We start from the raw sequence: 20,191 nt of genomic DNA, 5'->3' as shown, positions 1-20,191 counted from the left end.
TGTAGGTATATGTATACACATATATAATGTCTAAGGGTATGTATGCATGCAATAGCGAGCACGGGAATGTGGGTCTGTATACGTAAGTTTATAATATATCTGAATGTACATGCGATAGATTTGCTTTACTTCATGTATCAAAGGTACCACCATGAATATTTCTAACAAACTTAAATGTACATAAAGAGGATAAATTCAAATAAAGATCAGTAATAAAAAGAAATAGATTACCAGAACATTTGAACCCGATATCTCTCACCCATGCACATTTACTTTATTGATTGAACTAATTATGACACCGCATAGAAGACTTAAATAAATCACCACCAATTTTGTTTTTGGTACAAAGTACTTTTACGTGTATCGCACAACACAGGACCTCTAGAATTCATTTTTTTATTGAAAGTAATTTTAGTAAAATACTTTGTAACAAAAATTGTGAATCACTTTATACTGAACAATCTCATTATTTTACTTATTTCATATTATTTCTTTTTATCCCTTAAAATATTTTATTTAATGTGATTATCATAAATATTATTCAAAGACGAAAGATTATCGGTTGTTTCAACTGGTCTTTAATTTTTCCCATTCTTTTCGTGACTTTTAAATCGTCTGCCCTCTGCGAAACATTGGCAACGAGATTCAGCCAAAGATCATTTGGAGCTAACTCAGGGCTGTATGTTAACATATGGCAAAGTTTAGATGCTGTGCTCTCTCAGGAAGCCTGTAAGGACGGCGGAGATATGTGCAGGTATGTGGTCATTGAATAGATGGATATCCTGGGTTACCGGTGCCTGGTCGGGTGGCTCGGCATCGTTCAACATGCTGATGCTCCATAATTTTTGGCGACACTTTGAGAGATTAAAAATGTCAAGTGACACTATCAGAGTCCGATACGGTTATCTAGAAGACGTAGTCTTTTGCAATTTACTAAAACTCTGTGGTCTTAAGTTAAGTAATAGGAAAGCGCGAAAACCAACAAGTTGTACAAAAGTCAAGAAATAGTTTATTTCCCTAGAATGCACTGTAAAAATCTAAAAAGAACTTACAGTATTGTGAATTAACCAGTATTATGAATTAAATTCCAATTATCCTAAAAGTTATCAGAAGTCCAAATCTATAAAGTTCCAACTGAATTCCATCGGTAGTCCAATTTAAATCTATATTGAAAGATCTTGATGTGCCTGTAGTCTGAAAATTGAAAATGTGCCAATGGCTGGAAGTGTGATGAGCTTACAGTCTTTTCATATAACACAAAAATAAAAACCAAAATGATCGTGTTTAAAACCACTTTAATTCCAAATTAATGTTATAGTCAATGGGCATTATTGAAGAGTACTTTGTATTTCCAGTGAAGATCAAATTTAATAATACTTCTACCCAAATCAGTTACTGCACACAATAATAAGAATTATACTGCTAAAGATGTTAAAGCAAGAATGAATAATTTCTCAAGTAAACAAGATTATATTTATAAAAAAAACTAAGACATACATGTAGAACGAGGATGAGGGTAAAAAGTTTATTTCTAGACAATTTTAAATTGTCAATAATATGAAATCTATTTTAAAAAAAATGATAATACAGAATGTGGTAAGCATCACGTAGACCCGATTATTACGTGGCGGAATTACATTGCCATAGATTCAGATTAAAATAAACATGTGTGCTTCCATTGATAATGATCCTAATGTTTAGTTCACAATCATTGAAAAAAGTTTAGCTATGTAGTATAATGTTTCAAAAATAAAAGTTACTGGTCAGGCTCACAATGAAGTTGATTTTGGACAAAGTCAAATCCAATATACAAGTATACGTAAGGTATAATCGTGGAGAAGAAACTAACAAACAAAGTAAATTAAATATACATGACACCTCCCCTCACAGAAAATAAAGATTTATAAACTAAAGCTTTCTTTTTACTATTAGTCAACATACATGTGACTACATATTAGAGAAGATGAAGTCTCATTAATGACATATAGTATATATGAAGCAATATAATACTTCCATACATTTGAAAGTGCATCTACTATTAGATTATCTTTTCACTTTATGTGCTTGATGTCAATATTGTATTCTTGCAACATCAAACTCTACCTTAATAATCTGATATTAGATTTTCATAATGCCAATTAAAGTAAGGAGGTTGTGATAACTGAATGTAATAATCGGAGACAGTGCTGAACTAATATGCTTTTCAAAGTGTTGCAAAGCCAATATCAAAGCCAAATATTCCTTCTCGATTGTGGAATAATTTCTCTGTGCTTATTTAATTTCTTAGAAAATAGCACACTGGATGATCTACACTATTTATGTCATCTTTTATTTATACTCCACCAACCCCAACATAACTTGCATCAACAGATATTTTAAATGTTTAACTGAAACTTGGAGCTCAAAGAACTGGTGCACTCTTAAGTATGGTTTTTAACGTGTCAAAAGCTTCCCGACATTTTTCAGACCAATGAAATTATGTTTTTTCTTACTCAACAAATTTGTCAGGGTTTCAGCAATTATGTAAAAATTTGGAACAAAATTTCCAATCATATCCAGCCATACCCAAGACTAACATCAGGTGCTTAATGATAGGTACAAGGAATTCAGAGATAGCCTTGACCTTAACTTCTAAAGGTTTAACTTGTCCGTGTCCCACGATATGCCCTAGAAATTAAACAAAAGCACGACTGAACTCATCCTTACTTAAATTAAATGTTAAATTTGCTTCAATGAGCCTATTAAAGATTTCCCGAGTCGCCTCTAAGTGATCATTTTAGGTGTCGTTGTAGATGATGACGTCGTCGATGTTAGTGTCAAAATTATCCTGATCAGATGTAATCATGTTCATTAAACGTTGAAAAGTACAAGGCGAACAATTAACCCCAAGCATCATCACTTTGTATTGATAAAGTCTATCTGGAGTTACGATTGCCGAAATTTCTATTACCCTTTCCGTCAGTGGAATTTGCCAGAATCTTTTGAAAATGTCAAATTGTCATATTTGGTAACATATTTCGTATTTCCAATTTTCTTAATAAGTCATCGGGTCTTGGCAATGGAAAACATCTGTTTGTGTCATACTGTTCACTTTTCTATGGTCGGTGCACATGAGGAAAATATTATCTGCTTTCACCAAAAGAATACACGGTGAACTTCAATCATTTTACTTGGTTCTGTGCAATAATTCTCCAGCAAATACTGAATGTTTTTTTTTTTTTATATACAAACATTCCTGTTTCAGAGGGTTCATCGTATGGATGCTGTTTCAAAGGTGTGCAATATACAATTTTAACTTCATGGTATATTGTATTTGTTCATGTAGGAATATTTGGAAACAAGTGCTCATATTCAAATATGAGCTGTTTAAGTCCACTCTTTTTGTAGAAATATCATGTTTTGTACCTTTAAAGGTATTTTATTTCAAAATTAACTATTATGGAGCATGAAGTTGGTAATGAAACTGTTTTCACAATAATCAAATACTGCAGTTACATTTGTATCTGTATTTATATATGCATTCGAAGTACAATTTCAACAATCAATGAAATTTTTTATTTCAAAATTAATATTATTGATCAAAATGAACACAGGATGATTCCAGAGAAAACTGAATTACTTTCCAAGATGTCTTTAAAAAATCAAATTAATATTTAATGTAGTAAAATAAAAGTATTTTAATGGCAATAAATGTATATTTCTCATTTTTAAAGGCAAAACCTCTAAGATGACGTTCAGGTAGTGGCTTTTGTCAAGCATTTAAGAGGCCATTTATAAGCGATTCTAGGAGGATTGAGCGCACCCTGCTCCATAAAGGATACAGGTCAAAGCAGTTGATTAAACCTTGAGCTCAAGAGCGAGAAGTTGCGAGCTGTTTCATTACGCACTCTTTTTTCTTCAAAAATGTTCTGCCTTTTGGGCAAAAGTCTCATGACTTCAGAGTTCATAACCTTCCCAATAATTATTTCGTATCAATCATACTTAGGAAAAGAAGGATTTGCTAACATAAACGATTCTCTTCATATAACATCTGTGCTTTGTAATTTTACTCTACACACAAGCGTTGACTAAAGGAGCAAACACTGTAATATATATATGTGTAATGTAAAAAATATTGCACCACATAACCAGCAAAACTCTGCCGTTATTAAACTGACAAATTTATGAAAACGAGAAGTAAATTAAATCGTAACAATTAATACACCTAGTGCTTTGCTGCTTTTGCTGCTTCTAAACGAACAGTGTTGAGACATCTTCACATATCCTGTTTAACCCCCCGATAGCATATTGCATATGCAGTTGCCAGGGATCTATTTTTCAAACGTTCCTGTATTCAACTTGAAGGAGGAAGCTTAATGTAATAATTATTTTTTAAAACAAAATGAAAATGAAACCTGTCAACTGTCTCACAGTATGAATCATAGGACTCCATAATATATATTCAAACAAAAAGAGGGTTAAGGATTTATTCCACAAACCTCAAGTTCACCTGGAGCAAACAAATACTGAGGCGACCCTTATTATACCATTTCCTCTACAAGTATAATCTTGATTTTAAATATCCACATAAACATTTGTGCAGTTGTTAATGCAGACGTTACTAATGGTAAGATGCAATAAATAAGAGTTTTGTAAAAGAACCAATTACTTGACGACGGTCTCGTGATGAATTTGCCATAATTTCATAACAGAATAATGTTTGTTTTTTAAAAAGCATTACATGGAAAGTTTCAACTGTCATCATCATTTTTGCATGATTCCCAAGTCAACAAGCCGTGAAAAAGATTTTCTTGAAGATGTCTCCCTAAGAGAATAAACACACATGCATGACATATTTTTTAAGGTTGATATTTCTCCATTTTTACCTACACTAGCTTGTAACTGTTGCTACCAAATGTAGATGCTATAATATCAGACAAGTATAAGATATCATGCACATGTATCACATCATGTAAGTATATTATATCCATATATGATATGTATGGTTTAATTATCATTGTTTTTTTTTTTGGAGACGGATTTTTAGGACCCGTTAACATACAGCATACAGGTATTGCCTGAAACCATGTAACTTCTGTCAGGACATCTAATTAAATAACGTAGTTTTTAACATTTATCCACCATTTGGAATCTGATTTCCTCTGTACACAAAACACAAAGGAGACGCACGATGATATTTTGACTAGAGAATGAAACGTGATCTAGAGTTAGAATGATTTATATTTTCAATCCCTGAAAGGTAGTTAGAATCGGACCTATATGGTAAAATAGATAATGCAACTTGGCTGAGCTTTCTAAACGTTATACTCAATCGATGGGTTCTATACCATTTTAAACGTCTCGTTTTCCAGCAAGAAGATCTAGCATGTCCTTTCCTTTTAACTTGTTTCGCATTCTAGAGATATTTAAAAATTATACTGCTAATTTGAGCAGTGAAGATATAAATAGATAAATTTAGTTTTATAAATATTACATACACTAGTTATCTCTCAAAATTACAAAAGCAAAACAATAACAGTTAAACTTTAGTATATACGTTATTCTATTTATTATTTTACTTAACTGTTCAAATTAAATGCTTAAAACTCAGGAATCTCGTTTGGTATGTATTAGCAGCAAATGTTTTTTTTAGTGCAACATCAATTAATAGCAACAATGTACAACAAGTATTTTTTGCGAAAATATGAATATTCAAGAAAAGTCAACATTTCAGAGGGACGCAAATCTTACTTTAGACGGAAGGTGTGCTTCTAAAAAAACTCTTATCGCTGATTGTGTTTGGATTAATGGTTGTATTGTAATAATTTCAGAGAAAATGATAATGATATGTGATGATTTGTCAAGATATATAGCTAAAATACAGAATATACCGAATATAAATTGGTTGTGTATTTACAGGAACAGTATAACATGTGCATATTGCCATTAGCAATCGATCTTGGTATGCCAGTCTTAATACGTGTATGTATTACACTTTGCACACAGCGTGCTAGTTAAATTCGTGCATGCTATAAAATATATATAAAATGTATGCAAACCCAATCACGTGCATGATATTTAGCGTGCAAAAAACATGCAAGTAAAAATGTACATACTATAATGATTATATAAAACACACGAGCATGCTAAACATAATCTGCTTAATTACGGTTCCTGACATATACTTTCAAATACTGCAAGGTATGATAACTGTCATATACCAAGGTAGACACTATTAAAAAAGGTCAAACAAACAACATGCTAGACAGACAAATATATTACACTTGATCTACATGAATTCCACCACACAAATGCTGCATTTACAAACATGGCTGTTAATATAAGAAGAATACAATATTGTGATACATGTGAAAAATATTGTGAGCCACTTAATGTCTATATCTCCCGACACGTCAAACGTTTTCTACTTTTTTGCGCTGCAAATACAAAGAAAAGTGACATCCTGCAAGTTCGGTATAATGTGCCAATAATGGATATTCAAATACTAAGAGATATAAGTTTTAAAAAAACATGTGGTTACATGAAAACAGTCGCAATTTATTTATAAATGAGGTTAAAATTATATGTGGTTACATGAAAACAGTTTTTTGAGACACGAGATATTTATCAGTTAAGTCTTGGTATTGTCAGGATCCAATATGTGCATTGAAGGATGTACATGTCAGCTGTACAGTTTAGGCTATTTTCTTTTAGAAGTTGCTGGTATTGTATCTTATGAGTTTACAGTTTAAAGGAGACATTAAAAGATAAAGTGAGTTCATATCAACCCATGAATATGCAGCATATTATACAGATAATTTTAATAGTGATTTTGTACATTTTTCTAAATTATTTTAAAATAAATCTAATTCAAAGACTGTTTATGTCTATGCAAATCGAACATCCTAAAAATAATGCATGCTTTTATTGGTGGGTAATTTTCAGTTAAGTTTATTTTAATTTGTTTGTCCCTGTATTTTTCACCAAAAGCTAGAAGCTGGAAAAATTGGTATCTGTGCTTCCCTCCATCCGTTTATCTTCCCGTCAAATATTCGTCATTTCTGCTTTATAACTTTAACGCCATTAGAGATTAAGGAATGAAACTTGACATACTTATACACGATAACTACAAGACATGCCGTGTGCCAAACTGGGGATGATATCTTCGGAGTCACTGTCACGGCTCAATAGTTTACAATTTCCATTGCACTTTCCATTATACTTCTTCATGGTCAAGGTCAAAGTCAAGGCTCAATACTTTTTGTGTTTTTCTTTAGTCGTTTCCTTTCTACTCTATAAGTATAAAGCGGTCAGAGACTAAAGGATGCAACTTGGTGTACTTGTATGCCATTATTAACTGATGTGATGTGTGCCACATTCGGTTCTTACCTTCATCGTCAGAATCATGGTGTTAGATGCTGAAGTTCTATATTAAACATTTATTTCCACTCTAAACCATTTGAGCTATAGGTGGTAATGGAATGAAACCTGGTATAACTATATGTCATTACTGATAGGCGCGCTACGTACCACATTAGGGGGCCTGTTGTCAAGATCAACGATGCATGTCAGTATTTTAGGTTTCAGTCATATTTGCCCTTCCGATATTTAGCTTAAAAGCTGTTAAGAAAAATGGATTTAGCTCGGTATACTTATATACTCTCACTACAACATTTGAGGTCACCCTGAAGGTCAAGGTAAGATGTCAATATGTAAAGCCATCTTTCTGCTTTATATTATAAAAGCTGCTTGAGGTACAGGGATGCATCATATTGCACTTATTCTTCTCAGCTTGATTACATTTCATCATGCACCACAGTCAAGGTTTTGTCTTCAAGGTCGAGGATGCTGATTAGTTTCCTCTACCCCTGTATGCACTTTGACTCTAATATGTTTTCAGATAAACAAAGGAAACTGTCCCTATTTATTTCTGCTCAGAATCCTTTGCAGCTCTTCTTAAAGGCCATAAACTGGTTTCATTACTGTGAATTTTTTTAACCTCGTGATACTAGACGGGGAACAAAATTTCACCGAATTCGCTTGTTTAATTTCATATAAGCAATAGACAATCTTTACCAAAATGCATATCCATGGAACATTATGAAAAAGTTTCACCGCAATGAAGCTCAGTTCCTGTCTGCATATGAACTCAAGTTTATAAATGCGTAACATCATTTCAATATACCACCCAGCCGTATTTTTAACAAACTCTTTATTCCTCCCAAGAATGGATAAGCTGTAGTATGTCCTTGCTCTTGAAGTCTCTGTGTCCTGTAACAAATACAATCACGAAGTCATGGATCTGTTCACTTCTAGCTATTCAGTAGTAACAAGATAATCAGTCACAGTTTTCGAAGTACGCCCACAGTAGATTTGGATCTAACCTTAATTGAATTAGTCATTTAAATACAAATAATCATTGATGCTGATAAAAGGTGAAGTTTAAATTGGATATGAACATCATTCATTGTCTGATACTAACTTGGCCTGGTCATAACAGCTTTTCATTGTGGGTTTTAATGTTTCTGCTGTACCCTGCTTATTTTTCATCCTTAATGGTGAATGTACTTTTGTTGATGCTTTCGATACAGTTGCTGGAATTTGTTATTTAGATTTGTTCTGTGTTGGACCTGACTATTCAACATTGTTTGCTGTTAGATTTTTGTAGTAATGTTTGTTGATTTTCCCCAAGTTAGTGAGTATAATTTTTTGTTATTAAAATCTTCCACCCAGAAGTAAACTAATTAGTAATAGTGGTGCAAATATGCAAACATTTGTATTAACTTTTTGTTTACTGGCACGTGTTTCTGATGAAGAGGCTTTTAAAAATTGCGCATTTACTTCTCATAGAGGTAACCCTCTTTAATGAAACAAAAATAAAGACATTTACACCAAATCACAAGAAAGAATTTTACCTTGTTCACAGAGGTCAATGACAGCTCTCGTTACACTTTCTTGATCATATCCATTCTGTAGAAGACTTAGGGCGGCGGGAGTATTTAACATATCTCCAATATAAACACCTAAAGAAATAATAATAATAATAATAATAATAATAATAATAATAATAATAATAATAAAGTAACAGTTTGAAAAATCTTTCAAAGAAAATGCGGAAGAAATTATTTTTTATTTAAAATATGAAATTATTGTATCTATTTATATTCCTGAAACAGTGAAATACTTTCGCTGAAGAAAGTCTAATTAACACATGAAAATTAACGTATCGCCTTTGAAATATTATTTTCGCATTTAAATACCAAATTGTCTCTGGTTAGCCAATACACACATGTACACTGAATTATTTATTCACGAATACTGATCAAAACTGATAGTTATTGTCACGTTTGCTTAGCCCCAGTTCGTAAATCGTGTATAAGCTAATGTATTATTACAAGCCATGGTTTGATGTCTAAACGTTGCCGCAGGCTAGAGTTAATCTCTAAAGCAAGATTACCGTGACCAGAGAGAAAATCCGGCATACTGCATCGACAAAGGTGTTAGCAAGTGCTACTTCCCACCTATGTGCTACAGCTTTGTCCTAAGATCAGAGTAACTCGCGAGGGAACGTGGCGTGTTCTAAATCTGTCCTCACGTGGGCAAACAGCGAGAAGAAAATTGTCACTAAGTTTGATTGGATCGGGCCACAGCGACCCCCAATTGGAATTGAGATAGAGGGTGTGATAACAATTTTGATCCGAATTATAACTTCTAAGCTGCAAGCGAAAATTAAGTCTGTCTTGCCTAGGAAGATTACTGAGCAATATGTGGTTACTGCTAGGAAGCCACTCGTTATCTGGCGGTAAAACTTAGAGAGGAGATTCTCAGGAAAGACAAAGCTTCGTAAAGGAAGTTTATTTTTGGGACAGATCTACCGGTTCAGTTCAGTCCTGAGTCTCTAAGAGGGGAGATGGAAGTGAGTCGAGTCGGGGGAGAGAGTCGAGGAGCAGGAGGAAAAGGAGTCGAGGAGGAGAAAGTGGAGAAGGAGGAGTATAGAGAAGTGGAGGAGGATAAGGAATTTGGAGACAGTCAGGAGGAAGTGGAGAAGGATTTGGAGGAATATGAGAGAAGAATACACAGATGAGTAGAATACAAGGACAGTGGAAAGCTATCTCACACTACCAATCAAATGATGCAACAGGCTATCAGAGGATGAGCGGAAGGAGAGTACTTCGGAAATTTAATCATTTGGCTATTGAGTTGTCATTAAATTGGTATATATACGTTGAATTTCACTTTTTTGTATATTCAGCCATTTAAACGTCGGCATTGCTGACTGGGAGCTCGGAGCTTTACATCTGTCTTTCACTAATTTAACTTCCAACCAAAATCGAGCCTGGTGGGTCTTCTGCAGTAATTTTTTTTAAAAATATTGGAAACACCCCACCCAACACCTACCACAGTGACGGCATAACAACCCGTTACACCATAGTTATCAACGCAAGAATACTTATAAATAAACGAGCCAAAACTTAATATGTGACCGTCGATATATGACGAACTAATGTTTTTTCCAACACTAGGCAATACAAAAAATGCCCGTACCAGGACTGTCCAGATTTCCATTGAGTTCTCCATCGAATTCCCCTCTGACAGACGATACAATCATGGCTCGTGCAATATCTGGTCCTTGTTCCTGCTGACTTGGACAAAAGTAAATGCTTATACTTGCATTTCGAGATTTAAGTAACAATGCCAATGCATCATTTACATTTTATCGACGTGTACTTAACTTATATACATTATCGTGCAAATGTAGAAAGATGGTCGGACAATAATTATGATTCATATATATAAGCTACAAATCACACCGCAAATAACAGTCTATCGGATGCACTGGACCAAAGAGGATAGTTGTCCAGGGAAATAATAGATATGAGGGTAAAACTATCAAACAACAGTACAGAACTGGCGTGAAACCAGTTCAAATGATTTCGAAATTTACCAAAAATAAAAAAAGACAAGTACACAAACGAAACCAAATTAAAACACCAAAAATAGGCACTATACCGGATCTGCATGGTGTTTTTTGCAGATATGTTCACAGACAAGATACAATGAATTAATAAATGAACTTGAATAACGTTGAATGTTGCTTCTTTTTATATTTGTAAGGCGGAAATAGCTCGAACAAAAACCATATTAAATGACGTAAGTAAGTTGGTCAGCAATATAACCTTTGCGCCGTCTAAAAATGTCCAAGTACATTTTTAAATCTCGAATCTAATATCTTGCTCAAATGGCGGTTTCTTACAACTTGCAAAAGTTATGTTCTAAAGTAATATTGTATCATGAGTTGGTAATAATTAATAGTTTTTGGATGCTTTTAAACAAAATTTTGAAGGCATTTATTAAATAGTTGACGTTCTTTTACAGTAACATGTAATTCCTCAGAAAGCACAGAAAACAGGAAATTCAAAGAAACCCATTGGATGCGCTGCCTGCAAATACACAAACCCAGCTGTTTAAATAAACACGAATCCAAAGAGCGATTGTCCTTGCATAAGTAACACTGAATTTATAAATTACCAAAATCACATTTTCTTGTCATTAATTCGTTATCATAACTATGACGACAGTGTAGCAAATCAGAAGCGAAGATAATATTTTCAGATAGAAATGAGAGCCTTTTTTATGAAAATAAACATAAAAATGTGCGTAGGAAATGACAGTATTTATATAATATTAAAATTCAGCAAAAGGCAATGAGTGCACTTTATTGTGAACATGTTTCTTGAATGTGCAAATATTTTCAACTAGCGTTAAAGCTGAACGTTTTAGACTGCTACATTCTCAATAAATACTTATAGACAGGTTAATGGATATTTTTGACAATTTATAATAGGCACAAAAACAATAAAATACTTTCTTTCTCTCTTATTGTCTCTTTGTTTGTATTACTTCCTACAGGGCAGATGGAAAACTTAATATATCAAAATATTTATCAATTTATATCCATCTCATAAGTGATATCTTCAATGGCTTCTGTATTTAATGATCATCTGGAAATGACCATCAAAGAAACATATACAACCTTAATGTCTCTTCAGTAAGCTATTCACTTTCGACGAGTTCCATAAAGTTGTTAGTAGGATTTAAATCAGTGGCGTCCAACCATTTATTTTTTCTGGAGAGCAAAACAGATCAAATGCTTTAAGTCGTGGGCCGCATGAACAAGAAAAGTCCCTAATCACTAATTACGCATAATAATAAAAATACATATTTTCATAAGAACTGTCTTACATTGAAAAGTGTCGCACAACTTGAAGGACTGGGTCGCATATTTGATTTAAGGATATGAAACAGATCCATCAGCGTTATGGCTGTTGAAGTATGCACTAGAAGTTGTTCAAGTATTCAAGGTGGAATAAGGAAGTACTTTTAAGTTTACCTGGCTGATGCGAGAACCTTCCGACTGTCTCTCTCCATGAACATCCTGTCCTGCGGCTATTGGAGGGGCTGTGGAAGAGTTCCCAGTGCTCTCCACTCTACGTCCTGAAAATATTTAGATAATAAATTATACCACTATATTTAATTAAAAACTTGAAATAAATTAAAATCGTTGCATTTTGTCAAAGATTTACAGGATTTATCCAAAGAATAACTCACAGGAAATAAATCTTTGTTGCTGGCGGTGGGGTTGTAATCGGGCAGGTCGGTCTGATTTTTCACAAACGTACGCAGAATACTAACACTTTTGCGAAATTGCTTTTTTATCTCATTTGTGACCTCGTAATTTTGTTTTGTAGATGTGGTTCACAACCGACAGTATAATGATTAAGAGACCATGGATGTAATTTTCTAACCGAAAATGTAATACAGTTGACTAGTAATGTAATAAGAACCAAAGGTGTTATAGAGTTTAAATGATAATTTAATAACTTCGTCATCAGGTAATAGTATAACTTTCTTAACAAATGATACAATTTCGGCAGATAAGCTAATACTTATTGCAGAAATCGCAGACATAGTTAATCCAATGAGTCGGACAGATACTATAATGGATAAGGATATTGATAACTATAGTGTTCAAAGTATCTATGTTTCGGGATCACACATGAACGTAACTATTAGCAACGTTTCCTAAATGTCAATGCCTCTTCGATGCATAATTTGTGGTCCGATGAACCTTGAATCAGACAAAAGCTTTTCAACACTCTGGTCATCTATCTGTGTACTCTGCTATTCCAAAATTGCGTATTTTTTCTCACAGTAATTTTTTCATTACCGCTTTTTAGGTACAGCAATTTTAAAAAATTGTCAAGCTCTGTCTAAAAGCGTATGTACTTAGCAACATACAGCGCGATGCAGGTGATTCCACGTTTAAACAATATTTAAATATTTCGATACTTGTGGCATTAGAAACGATTTTAACGTATCAGGGTGTAATACAAAATATACTTCACAAGTTCTTAGCCGATTCTGAAAGGTCCCTTACATCCTGAACAAGACACAATTCGTATGATATATCCACAAAGGTGGAGCTCTACAGGTTTGTATTCTGCATATTGTTAGAATTTTAAAGGAAAGGAATTTCCCCGGGTTTCTTCACTGGTTATACTGGCTATTTAAAAAAGACTTTTATATCTTAAGTATTGTTGAAAGAACCTGTAATTCCCTTTATTCTGGTGTATGATTGATGGGTGTAATACGGGTTAAAGAGTATACATCTTGGCCTTACTCCAGATGTGCACCTTTCAAAAAAGTGCTAGCTCCACTTGGTCATTTTCACTTCCTGAACTTCAGAGGTCAATTGTAAAAACAAGAGCCGATAACTTTTTTACATTTGAAATAATAGGTAATTTATTTATTGCAGTTTCAGAAGCTGTTATTGTCTGGTCTGGCAAAATGTATTTTCCTTATTTTAATAGCTGCTAAGGATAGTTCACTTTTGACTAATTCAGGCTGATTGTTTTAGCACAAGGAAGAAGTATTTTTTTGTTTGTTAGCAGTGTGCTGAGATCATGTACAATTTCCACAAGTACAATATCCAAAGAAATGTCAGCCACATAATATCAAAGTAACACAGAGGTATGCCAACGTTCTCTCCACTGTGCATGTTTTAAATGCAAACAATTTCACCTTACATACGTCACTCTCTCAAAAGTACATAATAACTGGTGAGTGCCTCCCAAAATAGGTAGGGGGGTTCAATGCACACAACCTCCACTAAATCTAATAAAGACAATCAAGGAGTGTTTGTGTGAGATATAAAGTGTACATACTCTTCATTCGTGTGCACCTTTAACTACGGCGGGCATCACCTTCTTTTCTAGTGATGACGCAGAATACTTTCAAATCATATGTGTTGTATGTGTCTTTTTAATATAGACATAGCTTTTGTTTGATGAAGACTTTTATATGTCTCTTGACTGATAAAGACTTTGCATTTTTAAAATGTTATATATCTGCCGCATGCGTAATCCAAACAATGAATCGTTTATTAGTTACCAGTATAAATCATGACAATGCAAGTTATTTTTGGAAAACCACTCGAACGCAAATTTGTTGCATAGGCCTTGTAAAAATCTTTATCAATAATGTATATTGTAACCAACATTCTAAATGAGTTATTACATTGTCGGTTAAATTTCTTGTACATTACCCGATAAGGAAGTTATTGTATTAGCGATAAAAAAGGTAATAATAACAACTATGAAAATTAAATAATAGTATTGGTTACTGGTTAGCACTGTATTAAATTTTCTTACATAATTGGTCATTATTTTATTATCAATAATTACTGCAATATCATTGTATGTACTTTATTTACTCATCACTCAAAATACATGCTTGAATGTTTAGCCTTTTGCGGGATGTGTTAAAAACCGTGTGCTTGTTCGTAACTAAAGTTCACACAACTATTATTCATACGGTTAGAACAACACTCGAATTATTTTGGAAATATAACTTTTTGTTAAACTTACCCTTAAATGAAATAAACACAAACACAAACACTTCTAGAAATGCATATTCATAGTTACCTGTAAAACCATCATTATTTCTATCAAGGGGGATATCTGATGGCACCCTCATTCTGTCTATTCCAAACAGTTGATCCTGGAAGAACGAAAAGAGGAAAAGTACTCTTTACTAAAATATGAAGAAAGCCATGAAAATCACACATTAAATTCTAAAGATTGGTTTTGCAATTAAGTTTTCATAATGAACAGGAGACCTTTCTGATCAATTTCATGATCTCACTGCTACAGAGCAAATTTAGATCGCAAAGAGAAAATGAACTGGGTATTTTTCCACAGTGACCCACTTTGCGGCCATTCCACCAGTCCTCGTCTCTACCTCAAGACCATTTATCCCCGACGTGATCGTTGTTTCTGGTTCACACCGGTCTTTCTTACTACTTACTCTATTCTGCAGTGATGGTATAAACGAAAAAAAAATCGTGCACAGAGAGAGATAGAGAGAGGTTACTAGGTCGCATTTTTTTGGTCAAAGTTACCATGACTTGGGGTTACTTTTATTTTTTACCGACTTGCATCATGTTTGTGACAAACTGGTATCTCTACACCGAAAACAAAATCCAAGAACCAAACACAATCACAAAAAAACAAAAATCAAACACAGATATCGAAACCGAATACAAAAAAAGAAAAGAAACACAAATACAGAAAACAAAAACCGCAAAGCAAACACCGAAGACAATAAAAAACAAACTTAATATACACAAGGCAATGCACTAGCAGCAGCTGGCAAAGACACAATGTAGTACACAAATCAATGACAAGCAACGGCAAGCAAAGACCCAAAGCAGTACACAAGACAATACACTAGAAAACGGCAGGTAAAGACACAATGTAATCAACCAATGAAATACCAACGGCAGACAAAGACACAAGGCAATACACTAGTAACGGTAGGCCAAGACACAAAACACAAGCACAGAAACCAAATTTAAAACAGCCAACCCAGAAAACAAACACAACCAGCAAATCCAAAAATCCAACACAACCCAAAGCAATCGAAGCAAACAAAAAAAATCCCAAACTCACGCTACTATCAAGAAACAAACAATTGGTGAAATAAAGTATCATAGACACAAAATCCAAAACACAAGCACAGAAACCAAATTCGAAACATCAAAATTCTAAAAACCAAACACAACCCAAAGCAATTGAAGCAAATCCCAAACTCGCCCTACTATACAACAAACAAATGGAGATACACCGTAGCTTTGCATAGAAAAAAAACACTACTATATATGTTACGTTCCAATGTATGGCGCATCGTGTGCAAACATCGGTAGCACTATATATACTCCAAGAAAACGCACACGAAAATAATCTGGTACCAGAATCTCCACTGTGGACTATTCACTAGGGCACTAGGATGGCACACATTTACGTATACGTATTTGGATACCTTCGTGGCTAAGATATTGTGAACGCGAAACTCGGCGTGCTCTGTGCAACTGGGGACGGTGGGTCTTCCAGCGCATTTGTTGCCGATATCCAGGATGCGAATCACAAAATAACTATACATCCGCGTATGATATAGCAAGCACAATTCTGGGTAATACAAACAGCGTTGGAGAACACAATCTTTCGTATCTACGGCACACCCTCGAAGGATACACAGTGCAATGCAACTTTACAACAAAATCGTTTCCAATTTCGAAGCTGATGAAATTTGTGAAGGAAGCCACATGGCAGAAAAGTAGTCCCAAATCATGGTAGCTTCGGCAAATAAATACGCTCTAGTAAATGGTCGACTTAATTTAGATTCTTTTATTGAAAATGGTTTTGATAGTCCTAAAAGTCACAAAGGTGTGTGAGAGGTCGAATAGGATTGTGGATAAATACTAAGGGACATCTTGATCATGATTATGTTCCAGTGATATCACAAATGCTCAGGTCGGACAGTGATAGTGAAGATTTGTAATTGAAGATGAAATTCAGTTCGAAGTACTCAACGTTTATCCGAGCACGTACTTAACCGTCTTTGGTGTTTGTGCTTAGGATTAGATTCTATCGGTGTATACATATGTAATGGAATCTGATGAGATTGCGTTATTTACCATCGACGGGATGTCAGACCAATTGTCAGCGGATGCTAACTGCTAACAGTTTTGCTCCACTTCTCGAAGACTTTCAGCCTCAAGAATGTGTAACCAAACCCTCGTATGAACTGTCATGTAATTTTGTTAAGGGACAAGCAGAAATTGTCATCTGGAATCACCCTGATGGACCACAACCAACTCGAGGCCAGCTTGGAACCATTGCACATGCCGGTGAAAACACCGAAGCATTCACTGAAGCACCAAATGGAAAAGTACTCCGATATTGCTTCTACAATGGTAAAGTAACTTTCCCCGATATATCCACCTCTGTTATGTTCACCTTCGAATATTTTAAACCAACATTAACTCAAATGAGAAAAGAAAAGTGGTCTGAGAGGTTAATCAGCAAGGACGCACTGGCTCGGGTAACATTTATTGTGCAAAGACGATCGTTAGATGTAAACGGTTCTGATATAATCGGTATGTGTTTCAATGCAAAGGTGCCACACCAGCAGAACACACAGTCGACGGAGATTTAAGTATCTCAGAGGCAGAGGTTTTATAATTGCAAGACAACTGTGCCAGTAAGAAAAGGGTAATTGACTAGAAGTGCGGGTGCGAGTGCGAAGTGAGCCTGATGAAACCTGAGAAGTTCTTCCTGTCATGCAATTAAAATACGCGATTGAACTATGACAAACCCCCAGTCTTACCAATGTGGAAAAATAATCGAAACGGAACAACAGCTGCAAGATAAAAGTGTCAAGAGAACCACGTTGATCGTGAAATACAAACGCACGTGTTTGGTCGTAGATGATATTGTCGGTCTTAATATGACTGAAATCAGGACAACATCAACCGTGTAGATGTACCAATCAATATTGTTGTCGGAGCTATATCGAGAGTAACAGGCTTCTCTGTTGGGACGTGCAAATTCATTTTGATTCGTCTGCATTCCCGAGTACGCATCTATTCCGAATTGCTGTCGGCATTACAGAGCAGTCCCAATACGATCAGTAAATTTTACTCAGTAGCAATCGAGGATAAAATAATTAAAAATGATTAGTGCGGCCGAGTTTGAGATTGTGGAAAATAATCGATGATTCCGAGCACAAATACGAAACCGCGCGGTTGCAGATTTACAGACAAGAGAAGTCAAGTAAAAATTAAGTCTTCATGCAACGTGCGTATATTGGTCGCTACGATAGACTTGCCTCTCTGATTATATCATCTCTCTCTTTCTCTCTCTCTCTCTCTCTCTCTCTCTCTCTCTCTCTCTCAGTGTGTGTGTGTGTGTGTGTGTGTGTGCGTGTGCAGGATTTGTTAATTCGTTTCTACAATCCTGCAGACTAATGTCAGTAGTGCGAAAGGCCATTGTTTGTCCACACTGCCCCACGATGCCGGCATTTCCATCCGAGCGATACTCTATCCACCATTATTAAATTACAATCGTCACGTGAATGCTTCCCTGTGTACACAATCAAAATTCAGAGTGTACAAAAGACAACACACACGTGGGGACTTAATGGTCTCGGTGGGTTGAAACGAGGACGGGTTGATTGGCCACAAAATTGGCCATTTGGGCAAAACACCCAGTTCTTACTACTCAGAGAAAATAATGAATATGTAAAAAGAACCCAAACTAAACCTTTATTTAAACGTTCAGAACGTTTGATTTTGTCAAGTTGCTCAATCAAGAATAAAAATATTTATACTTCTACCTTGATTTCGGCCAGAAATTCCAGTGTTTGAAGTTCAGGAAGATGTCTACAATATGGGGCTTTCCGCACATGCTCTAGAAATGGGTCCATTTCAACCTTCCAGTTTCCAATAATAATGCCACAGACATAACACTGCACTGAGTCCCCCTCGTCTAACCAAAACAAACAACGCAGAAGTGGTGATTGCTTTGCATTAAGTCAATTTTTATCAGTCTACACAGTGTGCGTCAACGTCTTGTGCACAGCAAGGCAAAATAATGGAGGGGGTATATGAAATTAAATTTAAGTAATATAGCACACATATCTGAAAAATATTTAAATACATATTCAGAGTATGGTTTACACGTCATAGTATGTATGCATGGACCGCTATTGATTGCTTGAGGACAAATTACTTGAATATGAAGTGATTATTGCATAGTTATAAATGCTAGGCATGTATCGTTTGCTTTCAGTAGTGAATAGTAAGTGTGTTTAGAGAGATAGCAGTACAGTGTGGTGATCAATAGATGTGTTTAAAGAGATAGCAATACAGATCAATAGTGAATAGTAGAGGTGTTTAAAGAGATAGCAATACAGATCAATAGTGAATAGTGGATATTTTTAGAGAGATAGCAATAGAGATTAATAGTCTGTAGTAGAACTGTTTGAAGAGATAGCAGCAGTAATATCATTATTTATGGCAGTTACCATAGTATTAGTTATAGTAATCATCTTCCTGTGTGAAATAGTAGTAGTAGTAGCAGTTATTGTTGTTGGTGGTTTTGTATGATTTTATTAACATTGGTGTGTTGATAGTGGCAGCGTTAGCAACAGCAGCAAAAACTATGTTGGAGAAAACCAAGCTCAAAATTTATCTAACATTTGCAAATAAATTTGAACAATCACAGTCCGCATATTCAAAGGAAACCTTTATCTGAATTTGTAGACAGGTTTTGTAAGCTTTCAAAATTAAATTAAATAAATGTAACGCTTACTTGTGTAGAAATATCCATTTTCCACCAAAGTTCTCAGATCTCTGTCTTGACGTCCCTTCCAGGTTCTGAAACTATCCAGTCGCATATTATCGTCAGCAAAGAAAGGAAATTTTGCATTTCCGCGATGGGGTCTGCGGATTAGACCAAAACTGTTCTGGTGGTTGACAGACATTTGGTGTCTGCAGAAATACACTGCGGACTTTAGAAGACTGGACAAAAAAACAACGAAAAACGTCAGAAAGTTTAATTAAGATCCAGAAGGATATCATCATTTAAAATTCACATGGAGAAATTATTATGATGAGACATGATATACGAAACTAATCATCCGAAGCTGCAGGCGACCGAATAGATATAATCATCCCTTGGCTGTGAAGGAAGATGGCAAGAGCTATGTGGATAACGCAATGCATTAACTCAAGTGAAGAAGGATGGCCATCCACTGAATCCGTACGTCTCGACACTTATACCACAGACGTGGACGAGAGAGTGAGGGCCAC

General features: G+C 34.9%; 1 protein-coding gene across 1 annotated transcript; it reads right to left on the bottom strand.

The window, feature by feature from the left end:
- Window positions 1–1,278: 1,278 nt before the first annotated feature.
- On the bottom strand, window positions 1,279–19,967 carry LOC149773590 (uncharacterized). Its single transcript, XM_089946311.1, has 7 exons — window positions 19,692–19,967; window positions 18,715–18,866; window positions 14,964–15,039; window positions 12,371–12,474; window positions 10,525–10,618; window positions 8,895–9,002; window positions 1,279–8,250 (listed from the first exon to the last, which is right to left on the bottom strand). The coding sequence occupies exons 1-7, from the start codon at window positions 19,861–19,863 to the stop codon at window positions 8,192–8,194; spliced, it is 765 nt and encodes a 254-aa protein (XP_089802437.1). The 5' UTR covers window positions 19,864–19,967; the 3' UTR covers window positions 1,279–8,191.
- Between the last annotated feature and the right edge of the window lie 224 nt (window positions 19,968–20,191).

This window comes from Sinohyriopsis cumingii, unplaced genomic scaffold, assembly GCF_028554795.1.
Source record: "Sinohyriopsis cumingii isolate HCF-2022 unplaced genomic scaffold, ASM2855479v2 utg000624l, whole genome shotgun sequence".
Lineage (NCBI taxonomy): Eukaryota > Metazoa > Mollusca > Bivalvia > Unionida > Unionidae > Sinohyriopsis > Sinohyriopsis cumingii.
The sequence above is the reverse complement of the archived record's forward strand: the minus strand, read 5'-3'. Positions and strand labels throughout refer to the sequence as shown.